Genomic DNA, 12,457 nt, shown 5'->3' on the forward strand with positions numbered 1-12,457 from the left:
TTGCAGTTAACTTACTCGATAAATCAGCTGTGGTTTCAGACATGGAGGGGACAGTGGGCACAGAGGATGGAGGTGTGTGAGAGAGCACTGTAGAGGATGGAGATGGACCTAAGATGAAATGCATACAAACATACATATAGGCACACATATTAATGAGATACTTTGACTATATTAATTTCCCTTCAGGTGTAATGTTTATACTAAGAAATTAAATGTATACTGTATGGTGACAGTCTTTTCCTCACCTGATTCATCACTCACAGTTGAGCCTGAGGATGTGGACTGGCTCTGGGCTGATTCTGTGCCTCCAAAGTCTTTTAACAATGCTCCTGGGGAAGTTTCACATAACTTATGAGTTGATGTAAAAAATAATGTTTATTTTACTCACATAAATTACCGTGCTCTGCTGCAAACAATTTGTGCAAACAACATATCTCACTAGTAACCTGATGCTAAAAACATATTGCTAGCACCGCGCTAGCTAGCTAACGTCACCTAGCTAAAGCTAATTACAGCTACAAATCTCTTTGATAAACTTTTTATTACCAAGTCATGCAAACATACCTTTATCATGGCATTTTTTCTCCTCTTCCACTTTCTTCTTCTTCCTTTTTTCTGCACATGAAGGATATGTCCTTTTTTGTGACATTGTTTTGCCTCTATCTGCGCTTTTGATGCCCAGTGCGCACTGGCATTGCACGGCAGGCCGCAAACGTCACAGGTGCAGCAGAGGCAGCTTTACATTTAAAGAGAGACAGGAAGAATCACTAGGCCTAGATCAGCAGCAGCACTCTGTTGACCTAAAATTGTGTTTTTGTACAATAATATATCTTTGATCATTTAGAAATCATCAGTCAGACTCGTACATGCAAAAAATAAAAAATAAGAATTTTTTGTTATTTGCTTTTGGGGGCCCCCTGGTGGCCGCGGGGCCCTAAGCAAGCACTTAGTACGCTTATGCCTTGGGCCGGCTCTGATCGATCTATTATGTCATACTTGCCAACCTTGAGACCTCCGATTTCGGGAGGTGGGGGGGGCGTGGTCGGGGTGGGAGCGTGGTTGGGGGCGTGGTTAAGAGGGGAGGAGTATATTTACAGCTAGAATTCACAGTATATATAAGAAATACTTGACTTTCAGTGAATTCTAGCTATATATATATATATTTATTTATTTATTTTATTATATATATATATATATATATATATATATATATATATATATATATATATATATATATATATATATATATATATATATATATATATATATATATATATATATCTTTTTTTTTTTTTTTTTTTTTTTTTTACATATATATATATAAATAAGAGGAATACTTGAATTTCAGTGTTCATTTATTTACACATATACACACACATAACACTCATCTACTCATTGTTGAGTTAAGGGTTGAATTGTCCATCCTTGTTCTATTCTCTGTCACTATTTTTCTAACCATGTTGAACACCCTCTCTGATGATGCATTCTGCTTCGTCTCCTTGTTGTGTGCGCAGTTGTGCACTGCACTCTCTAAAAGCCGTAGATGTTATTGTCACATATGCATGTACAGTAGATGGCAGTATTGTCCTGTTTAAAAGTGTCACAACATTGCTGTTTACGGCAGACGAACTGCTTTAGGGTAGACGAAAACGTGACTGCTGTTGTTGTGTGTTGTTGCCGCGCTGGGAGGACGTTAATGAAACTGCCTAACAATAAACCCACATAAGAAACCAAGAACTCGCCCTCGATCAATCTACAGTTATAATGTGATTGGGCAGGCACGCTGTTTATATTGTGGGAAAGCGGACGTGAAAACAGGCTGTTGACACGTCACTCAGGTCCGCATGGGGGCGTGGCCTCAAGCTCCGCCTGAATTTCGGGAGAAAATTTGTCTCGGGAGGTTTTCGGGAGAGGCGCTGAATTTCGGGAGTCTCCCGGAAAATCCGTGAGGGTTGGCAAGTATGTATTATGTACCAGAGGTTGGACCAAGTCATTGTTTTGCAAGTCACAAGTAAGTCTCAAATCTTTGCCCTCAAGTCCGAGTCAAGTCCCGAGTCAAGACAGGCAAGCCCCGAGTCAAGTCCAAAGTCAAGACTGGAAAGTCTCAAGTCAAGTCCTAAGTCCTGCATTTTGAGTTTCGAGTCCTTTCAAATCCTTTTAACCACAGACTAATATATTAACACAGATTGTGTATGCTTTTCAAACGCTGTATTTATTTATTAAAACAAGTGCATTTTAAATTGCAGGAAAGAAAATTGTGCTGACATTGCACTTTATAATAGCACTATTAACCAGTCATTTTAAACATTAACTAATTCCTTTACAGAACAAACACATTGAAAAATAAAGTGCAAATGTACTTATTTGTACAAAAGTGTTAACATTGAAAAAACATGACATATACGTGAACATAACAAAAAAGTTGTACTTTTTATATGTCAGGGCCCTATGCTGCATTGCATTTGCAAAAGACCAAATTAGCCAAGAGTCTGTCAGTCATTTGTGCACGATGGGGGCGTAGTATGATGCCACCATGGCTGAAAACTCGCTCCACTGGAGCACTGGAGGCAGGCACTGCCAAGACTCTCATGGCCACTCGGAACAGTGAAGGAAGAGTCTTCATGTTCAATGCCCAGAACAAAAGGGGGGAGAGAGTTGTTTTGGGTTGGTGCACTACTTGTAAGTGTATCTTGTGTTTTTTATGTTGATTTAATTAAAAAAAGAAGAAAAAAAAAAATTATTTCTTGTGCGGCCCGATACCAATCGATCCACGGACCAGTACCGGGCCGCGGCCCGGTGGTTGGGGACCACTGAGGTAAACAACCAACAGTATGTCAGAAAGCTAGCTAAAACGGTACACATATTCATAATATAGTATACATTTTAACTGACCTTTATTTTACTATTTTTGTCTTTTTTTAGGTGGCTAAAATACGCGGTGCTGCTGACCGCCGTCTAACGTTACGTGTGATATATTGACTAACGTAACCCTGCTTAAAAAAAATCACTGAACAAAAAGTATGAATAAGGTAGTGAACTGCAACAGATTCCCGTGTTTGCAATAACGTTATAACGTTAGCAGTGAGTTTACAGCCTCACTGATTTAACTACACAGCAAATAAAAGTCACGTTACTTAGCCAATAAACGTTATCTTACATTCAAAACTTACCGTTCTTTGTGCAACTTCAAATGCCGGACGAAGTTGGAAGTTGTTGCCTCTCCATCAGTAATTTTCGAACCGCATGTGTTGCATACTGCAAACCGTTTTGTGTTGACCACCTCGTAATTTTTATACCCAAACAAAATTATTTTAGGTATCATTTTTTGTTCACTGGCGTGTGGTTTGGACATGTCTTCTTCGTTGGTTGTCCTGCAATTTGATTGGATGAATGCTGTGTGATGAAAACAAAGTAGATCTAATTTGATTGGCTGTTGTACTGAGACCACACCAGCTGACACACGCAACGCTGATAGACAAGTACACAATGAAAAATACGGAGCGCTCCCGAATAACTTTTTCATCTTTGGGTTTTGGGGAAAGTAGCAAGTCATGTCAAGTCATGTCAATTCAAAAGGCTCAAGTCCAAGTGAAGTCACAAGTCATTGATGTTAAAGTCTAAGTCGAGTTGCAAGTCTTTTTACATTTTGTCAAGTCGAGTCTAAAGTCATCAAATTCATGACTCGAGTCTGACTCGAGTCCAAGTCATGTGACTCGAGTCCACACCTCTGTTATGTACATACAGCTAGCCTAAATAGCATGTTAGCATTAATTAGCTTGCAGTCATGCACTGACCAAATATGCCTGATTAGCACTCCACACGAGTCAAAAACATCAACAAAGCTCACCTTTGTGCATTCACGCACAGCATAAAACATTTCGTGGACAAATAGAGACAAAGAAGGAGTGCCATAAAACACGCCTTTCTGTGGCAGCATCAAGGAAAGTTGTACATGTAAACAAACTACGGTGCGTTCAAGGACTTCCGAAGTTAGTGGGACAAGATGATGCGCGCCAAATACTCTCAGCAATGTTTAATGTAAACAGTGGGATTTCTAAAACATTTTGTGTGTCATGTTTGTCCTCCTACATAAACCATATTAAAACAATTTATTTATTTTTTTTCCTCAACTTTTCCCATTTTCATACATTTTTTAAAAAGCTCCAGGGAGCCACTCGGGTGGCGCTAAGGAGACGCATGTGGCTCGAGAGCCGTGCGTTGCTGACCCCCGCACTAGTGGTGCACATACCACAGTTTGAGAATCCCTGCTTTCGTCCATTCAGAGTAGACCACGCAGATGAATTGATTAACGTGGACCCAGACTTAAACAAGTTGAAAAACTTATTGGGGTGTTACCATTTAGTGGTCAATTGTACGGAATATGTACTTCACTGTGCAATCTACTAATAAAAGTCTCAATCAATTAATGAATCCATGCATGGGAACTGATGTTTGTGTACATTTGTTTGTGTGATTCAGGGATGTGTCCTCCACAGCTTTAAGCCTCCTCCCGCAGTCGGGGTTGCAGCAGGTAAAGCAACTGAAAGCCACATCTGCTTTTGCTCTTAAGCGCCTTCCTCCACTGGACACCCTGGCTAAGCTGGAGAAAGCTGACATCACGTACCCGAGCCACTGCTGTGCTTTCAACTCATGGTACATCAAACGCAGGTAAAGTGTGCGTGCACAGATGTGTATAATGTACACCTGTATTTGTTACATGGGGAAATGCACATTAATGGACATTGAGTTAAGTTAAAGTATCAATGATTGTCACACACACATGTAAATGACAAATGCATCCACCACAAAGCCTCAACAGTGAAACCTGGCAACTGTTTGTACATTACAGGGAAGAGGCCATGAAGAAGCCATTATCACCTTTCTGCAAAACAATCCAACGATTACTGTAAGTTGAAACTTATATGACACTGCTATGTGAATTTGATAAAAACTAACCAGCAGACAACACAATTTGCAACAAAAACATGTACAAAACCCAAAACCAGTGAAGTTGGCAGGTTGTGTAACTCGTAAATAAAAACAGAATACAATGATCTGCAAATCCCTTTCAACTTATATTCAATTGAATAGACTGCAAAGACAAGATACTTGACGTTCGAACTGGAAAACTTTTGTTATTTTTTGCAAATATTACCTCATTTGGAATTTGATGCCTGCAACATGTTTCGAAAAAGCTGGCACAAGTGGCAAAAAAGACTGAGAAGTTGAGGAATGCTCGTCAAACACTTATTTGGAACATCCCACAGGTGAAAAGGCTAATTGGGAACAGGTGGGTGCCATGATTGGGTATAAAAGTAGATTCCATGAAATGCTCAGTCATTCACAAACAAGGACGGGGCGAGGGTCACCACTTTGTCAACAAATGCGTGAGCAAATTGTCGAACAGTTTAAAAACAACATTTCTCAACCAGCTATTATTGCAAGGAATTGAGGGATTTCATCATCTACGGTCCGTAATATCATCAAAAGATTCAGAGAATCTGGAGAAATCACTGTACGTACGCAGCATGCCCGTGACCTTCAATCCCTCAGGTGGTACTGCATCAAAAAGCGACATCAGTGTGTAAAGGATATCACCAGGAACACTTCAGAAAACCCCTGTCAGTAACTACAGTTTGTCGCTACATCTGTAAGTGGAAGTTAAAACTCTACTATGCAAAGCGAAAGCCATTTATCAACAACACCCAGAAATGCCGCCGGCTACGCTGGGCCCGATATCATCTAAGATGGACTGATGCAAAGTGGAAAAGTGTTCTGTGGTCTGACGAGTCCACATTTCCAATTGTTTTTGGAAACTGTGGATGTCGTGTCCTCCGGACCAAAGAGGAAAAGAACCATCCCCACTGTTATAGGCGAAAAGTTTAAAAGCCAGCATCTGTGATGGTATGGGGTTGTATTAGTGGGTAACTTACACATCTGTGAAGGTACCATTAATGCTGAAAGGTACATACAGGTTTTGGAGCAACATATGTTGCCATCCAAGCAACGTTACCATGGACGCCCCTGCTTATTTTAGCAAGACAATGCCAAGCCACGTGTTACGACAGCGTGGCTTTATAGTAAAAGAGTGCAGGTACTAGACTGGCCTGCCTGTAGTGCAGACCTGTCTCCCATTGAAAATGTGTGGCGCATTATGAAGCCTAAAATACCACAACGGAGACCCCGGACTGTTGAACAACTTAAGTTGTACACCAAGCAAGAATGGGAAAGAATTCCACCTGAAAAGCTTCAAAAATTGGTCTCTTCAGTTCCCAAACGTTTACTGAGTGTTGTTAAAAGGAAAGGCCATGTAACACAGTGGTAAAAATGCCCCTGTGCCAACTTTTTTGCAATGTGTTGCTGCCATTAAATTCTAAGTTAATGATTATTTGCAAAAAATATATATGTTTCTCAGTTTTATCTTGTCTTTCCAGTCAGTATATTCAATTGAATATAAGTTGAAAAGGATTTGCAAATCATTGTATTCTGTTTTTATTTACCATTTACACAACGTGACAACTTCACTGGTTTTGGGTTTTGTAATCAGACAGATTTCCCAAAGCTTGGGAAGCGCTACTAAATGTTTGTGTACTCCTAGCTGTTGAATGTGCAACTACAGTTGTACTTCGGTTTCCGTAAGCTGTGCTTTTCATATAATTCAGTCGTCGAACAAAAGATTTGTTTATATAGGTCTTATTTATCATACGGCCAAACGTTGTGAATAACAAAATCCCATGTGTTGTTGATGTACAAAGGATCAAGACCACCCCTCCCAACACATGTTGTATGTAGGGACCTGCGATCCATAAGAGTCCTGTTTTGCGCAAAATCTAAAATGTCAATTATCGTATTTTTCGGACCATAAGGCGCACCAGATTATTAGTCACACTGCCGAGGTGTGGGTCTGTTCAAGTAAATTTTAAGTTAAAGTTAAAAGTTAAAGTCCCAACGATAGTCACACACACACTAAGTGTGGTGAAATTATCCTCTGCATTTGACCCATCCCCTTGTTCACCCCCTGGGAGGTGAGGGGAGCAGTGAGCAGCAGCGGTGGCCGCGATCAGGAATCATTTGGTGAATTAACCCCCAATTCCAACCCTTGATGCTGAGTGCCAAGCAGGGAGGTAATGGGTCCAATTTCTATAGTCTTTGGTATGACTCGGCCGGGGTTTGAACTCACGACCTACTAGTCTCAGGGCGGACACTCTAACCACAAGGTCCACTGAGCAGGTTGGCTTAATTGGCTTTAAGACTATAAAGTGCATTAAAGAGGTCATACCATGATTATTTTTTTTATTTTTAGAACACTTCCTTGTGGTCTACATAACACGTAATGGTGGTTCTTTGGTCAAAATGTTGCTTAGATTATGTTAAATAGATCATGTTCAGGTCTCTTTCTGACTGTCTCTATGCCCTTTTGTGGGTGGTCTTGACAGCGTCTTCTCCCCCGTCATCTTTGTTGTACCGATATGTTAGAATTGTACGCTACTTTGTATTAGAAATGGCAACAGCCCAGGATGAATGCCCCACAACAAAAGGATAGAGAAAAAGGAGTCTATAGACACCGCCATGGACTACAATGGCAGACGTGCACTCATTTTCAGGACTTATGCATCCCAAATACACATCAGCAGGTAGCAATAGGTAAGAAAAGTTAGTTTTGCATAAATTTGCAAACCAAAAGCCAAATAACATGTCTTCTAATAGGTGCCATTTTGGGGTCCTTATACACACACCATAATACCCAAATGTTGAAGCACAGTACGTCTGACTATGGTAGTCGTAATGCTCCATGTTCCATCAAGCTTCGTAGCTTACTAAAGTCGTACTTAAACATTTTAACAGATTTGTAATGTTCTATATTCTCAATTAAACATCAAAGCCTTGGTGTTTTCTCACGGGTGCTTGCTAGCGTCATTTATTGAACAGGCGTCAACCTGCAGTCCACATGTATTTTCTGTGTGTGACTGCCACCTACTGGTCACACTTAACATTACACCATATACCAAATAAAATTGCTTCGGGGTCGGTAAGTACAACCAGAATTATTGTGTACATTAAGCGCAGCGGGTTATAAGGCGCACCGTCGATTTGTGAGAAAATGAAAATATTTTAAGTGTGCCTGATAGTCCGAAAAATATGTTAATGAATGACAGGGCACTACATATTACATTTCATTGCGGACATATTCCTAGACTCGTTTCAGGAAAAGCTGCAAATTTATGATTAGTTGTTTATCTTGCACAAAATAAAATGTGCAGTTTATTTTCCATAAATTAATTTCAGTCCAAAACATGCATTAAATTAATTTCAAGTATAAAACATTATTTCACAAAAAGTGTAAAAATAAAAATCTGTTTAAGGCCCCAATTTAGCCAGAGGCATCTCTAGAATGGATATTGATTATTTTAGATTTGGGACAGATTTTAGCCAGGGAATCCATTATTTATGTTGTAGCGTCACTGGGGGTATTTCCGGGTTTCCCATAATGCTTTGCGGTGCTTGATGAACATAGTTGTTAATAACACAGATGACATCTATTAAACAGGACAAGAAGCAAGGAATTAAACAGAAACAGAATTAAATTTGGCTCAATTGAGGAGAAACGCGTACACCTGTACCCTTGTACAGTGTCACCACGCTCTGACGAAAGATTGTACGCCTCCTCTTTTATTTGGACTTTCCCTGATTACATGGCAACAGCTGTTTCTAAGGGAGGGGGGGGGGGGGGGGGTCATAAACAGACATCGCCTTTGATTAAAAAACAGTTCAAAGAAAAGGTCGTAAACAGTTCAAAGAAGAGGTGCCTGGAGCTTGGGCAGGTCCTGCTTTCTCTCCGCTTTGTAGGTCTCGGGTCAAGACAAAATCTTTCTGTGGATTACAATACATCAAAGAAACAGAACACCTTCATGTTGCTTCCCATCCTACACAGTGGAGTTTTACAAGCCTTTAGTTTGGTAGGATCAAAGACAGCTTTTGTCTTCTCGCCGGGAACTCATGGCAACACAAAGTTTTGTGATAACTTAGAAACAATTATTCTAACATGAAGTATAAAAATATAACCATTTTTAAATGTAGTTATTGCTCTTTGACACTGAAAAAGAAGATCCCTTAGTTTTTCAAATGCGTTCTTTGTATTTCAAAATGAATTTTAAATCAACCAATGGTTTAATTCCCAATTATTAAACTAACATTTACTGATCAGAACATACACTGACCCTAGAAGTCATGTGGTATATACATATTTGTGCGTGTAACTCTGTACACCCAGGATAGGACCTGTCTTTAGGGGAACATTCTTATATTCAGGTCAATGCAGTATTTAAAAGAAAATAAACAATATAAATACATTGGCAAGCAGCATTGTTCAACAGAAACATCCTATACAGTAATATTTATTTTACCAGTCTGATGAAACTCTACAACAAGGGTGTCAAACTCGTTTTTATTGAGGGCCACATCGCAGTTATGGTTGCCCTCAGAGGGCCAATTTAAACAATGAGTAATATATGAATATACATGTATATATATAATAAATTAACAATATATTTTTTTACATGAGCTGTAAAAAATATAAAAATTTTACTTGAAAAACTGGCAGCTCAGTCACCAGAATTTCACAGGAAAAGCAGTGGGTTTTTTTACAGCACATAAAAAAAAATTTAATAAATGGAATGGAATGGAGAAACAATACCATTGGTTTTAGTGGTAAAATTCAAGCAACAGAGCTGCCGTTTTTTTGTTTTTTTTACCGTAAAATCTTGTTTTAATGTTTTTTTTTGTTTGTTTTTTAATATTTTAGTGTCTTACTGTATATGGAAAAGAAACAGCACCAAAGTTGATTATACGATAAAAAAACGGAATCTAACCCTATAATCTATTGTCAATTTTACCGTCTACAATTTGATTGATAATTTGTTTTGAAGTCAAGCAGATATTTAAGTACAGTATTTATCTTTATTTTAACAAAAAACATTTTTGGAATACATGACAATATAATATTGAATTTTAAAAGATATGCAATTGCATGCGGTACATGATTTTTAATATCAAAAGGGAAATAACAAATATATTTAGTACGAAAAGATTAAGCATTTTATTAACGCATATTATTTCCAGGCTTTTGCAGGCCACATAAAATAATGTGGCGGGCCAGATTTGGGCCCCCGGGCCTTGAGTTTGACACCTGTGCTCTACAACAGTGGTCCCCAACCACCGGTCCGTGGATCGATTGGTACCCGGCCGCACAAGAAATTAAAAAAAATAAAAATATATTTTTTTTATTTTATTAAATCAACATAAAAACACAAGATACACTTACAATTAGTGCACCAACCCAAAAAACCTCCCTCCCCCATTTACACTCATTCACACAAAAGGGTTGTTTCTTTCTGTTATTAATATTTCTGGTTCCTACATTATATATCAATATAGATCAATACAGTCTGCAGGGATACAGTCTGTAAGCACACAATTTTATTTTTTTATGACAAAAAAATAAATAAATAAATAAATACCAAAACACCCCGTGTGGGACAAATTTTCAAGCGTTGACCGGTCCGCAGTTACAAAAAGGTTGGGGACCACTGCTCTACAATGTAGTTTGTGCATTCATATTTCTTTGGTTTTCCAGGAAAGAGAGCAAAGGATACCACCATCATCCAGAACTGCAAGATCTTTGCCCCACATACCCGGACTTCCGGTGCATGCCACAGCCAGACGCTTTTAACCCCTGCGAGGACCTCCTTGGCCCCAACCTGGGCCGCTTCACGTGGACAATCGCCATTTTCACCGTCTCCGGTAACCTCTCCGTGCTCATGCACATGCTCGTTACCCGTCGCAAGCTCACCATCTCCCAGTTCCTCATATGCAACCTCGCCCTGGCCGACTTATGCATGGGCTTCTACTTGATGCTCATTGCCTTCAAGGACTGCGACTCCCGCCTGGAGTACTACAACTACGCCACGGACTGGCAGACGGGCCCGGGGTGTGGCGTGGCGGGCTTCCTGACGATGTTCTCCTGCGAGCTCTCGGTTTACACGCTCACCGTGATCGGCGTGGAGCGCTGCTACACCATCGTCAACGCCTTGGATCTGAACAAGAGGCTGTGCATGCACCACGTGGTCACCACCATGTTGGCGGGCTGGGTCTTCTCCCTGCTGGTCGCCCTGCTCCCCCTATTGGGGGTCAACAGCTACAGCAAGGTCAGCATCTGCCTGCCCATGGATATCGACACGTGGGCTTCTCAGGCCTACGTGGTCATGGTCCTCTCTCTTAACGTCCTCGCCTTCCTGCTGGTGTGTTGCTGCTACGGCTGCATCTACCAGAACGTCTGCAAGCCGGAGCCCGTCCATCGCAGCAGTGACGCCAAGCTGGCCAAACGCATGGCGGTGCTCATTTTCACCGACTTCCTCTGCAAGGCGCCCATATCCTTCTTCGCAATTTCCGCCAGCGTGCACATGCCCCTTATCACCGTGTCCCACGCCAAGATAGTCTTAGTCATTTTTCACCCCATCAACTCTTTTTGCAACCCTTTCCTGTACACCATCTTCACCAGGGGCTTCAGGAAGGAAACGGGCCGGCTGCTCCACCGTTGTGGCGGCGCCCTGACGGTGTTTAAAAGTCACCGGCCGCAGCTTCGAAGTGACCAGCGGGCCAATATCGCCAAGCCAGAGAGCAAAGTTTAGGCTGTGCTCGCACTGGTTGGTCACAAGCATGGAGACTATCGTACCGCTCAAGCAAGACAAGACTGCTTGGAGAGTATGGCGTCACATTAGTGCCAAAAATCCAAGCGCATAAAAACTGTTATCGCGCGCTGATTCTCCACTTTGTGCGAACGCGCGACACCCTTCGTCTCGGTCTGTGCGCTCTCTGTGTACTCCTGGCATCTCTCCTCGCGCTGTCTGTTTCTTTTTGGCACTTTGGGGGCGGGTATGCTTAGACGGCCCCTCCTTTCTGATTGGCTCTGAGCATTTTTCATATGACCAATGATTCTCCAGCGTAGCAACGTTGTAGCCATCTTACCTCGGACAGCTAGCCTCAATCATTACATTGATGTCAAAGGTACATGTACTAATTAAATTACCATAACTCATACTTGCCAACCCTCCCGGATTTTCCGGGAGACTCCCGAAATTCAGCGCCTCTCCCGAAAACCTCCCGGGACAAATTGTCTCCCGAAAATCTCCCGAAATTCAGGCGGAGCTGGAGGCCACGCCCCCTCCAACTCCATGCGGACCTGAGTGACATGTTGACAGCCTGTTCACACGTCCGCTTTCCCACAATATAAACAGCTAATGATCGAGGGCGAGTTCTTGGTTTCTTATGTGGGTTTATTGTTAGGCAGTTTCATTAACGTCCTCCTAGCGCAGTAACAACACACAACAACAGCAGTCAAGTTTTCGTCTACCGTAAAGCAGTTCGTCTGCCGTAAACAGCAATGTTGTGACACTTTTAA

General features: G+C 41.1%; 1 protein-coding gene across 2 annotated transcripts in view; it reads left to right on the plus strand.

Moving 5' to 3' along the window:
- Nucleotides 1-12,026, plus strand: part of LOC133605885 (lutropin-choriogonadotropic hormone receptor-like) — a 57,675-nt gene extending 45,649 nt beyond the window's left edge. For both annotated transcript variants that reach the window (XM_061959248.2, XM_061959258.2), the window contains 3 exons: nucleotides 4,480-4,668; nucleotides 4,850-4,906; nucleotides 10,634-12,026. In XM_061959248.2, coding sequence (XP_061815232.1) covers nucleotides 4,480-4,668; nucleotides 4,850-4,906; nucleotides 10,634-11,687 — 1,300 coding nt within the window. In that variant the 3' untranslated portion in view covers nucleotides 11,688-12,026. The remainder of the gene's footprint in view (nucleotides 1-4,479; nucleotides 4,669-4,849; nucleotides 4,907-10,633) is intronic.
- The last annotated feature ends 431 nt before the right edge of the window (nucleotides 12,027-12,457 follow it).

This window comes from Nerophis lumbriciformis, linkage group LG02, assembly GCF_033978685.3.
Source record: "Nerophis lumbriciformis linkage group LG02, RoL_Nlum_v2.1, whole genome shotgun sequence".
Classification (NCBI taxonomy): domain Eukaryota; kingdom Metazoa; phylum Chordata; class Actinopteri; order Syngnathiformes; family Syngnathidae; genus Nerophis; species Nerophis lumbriciformis.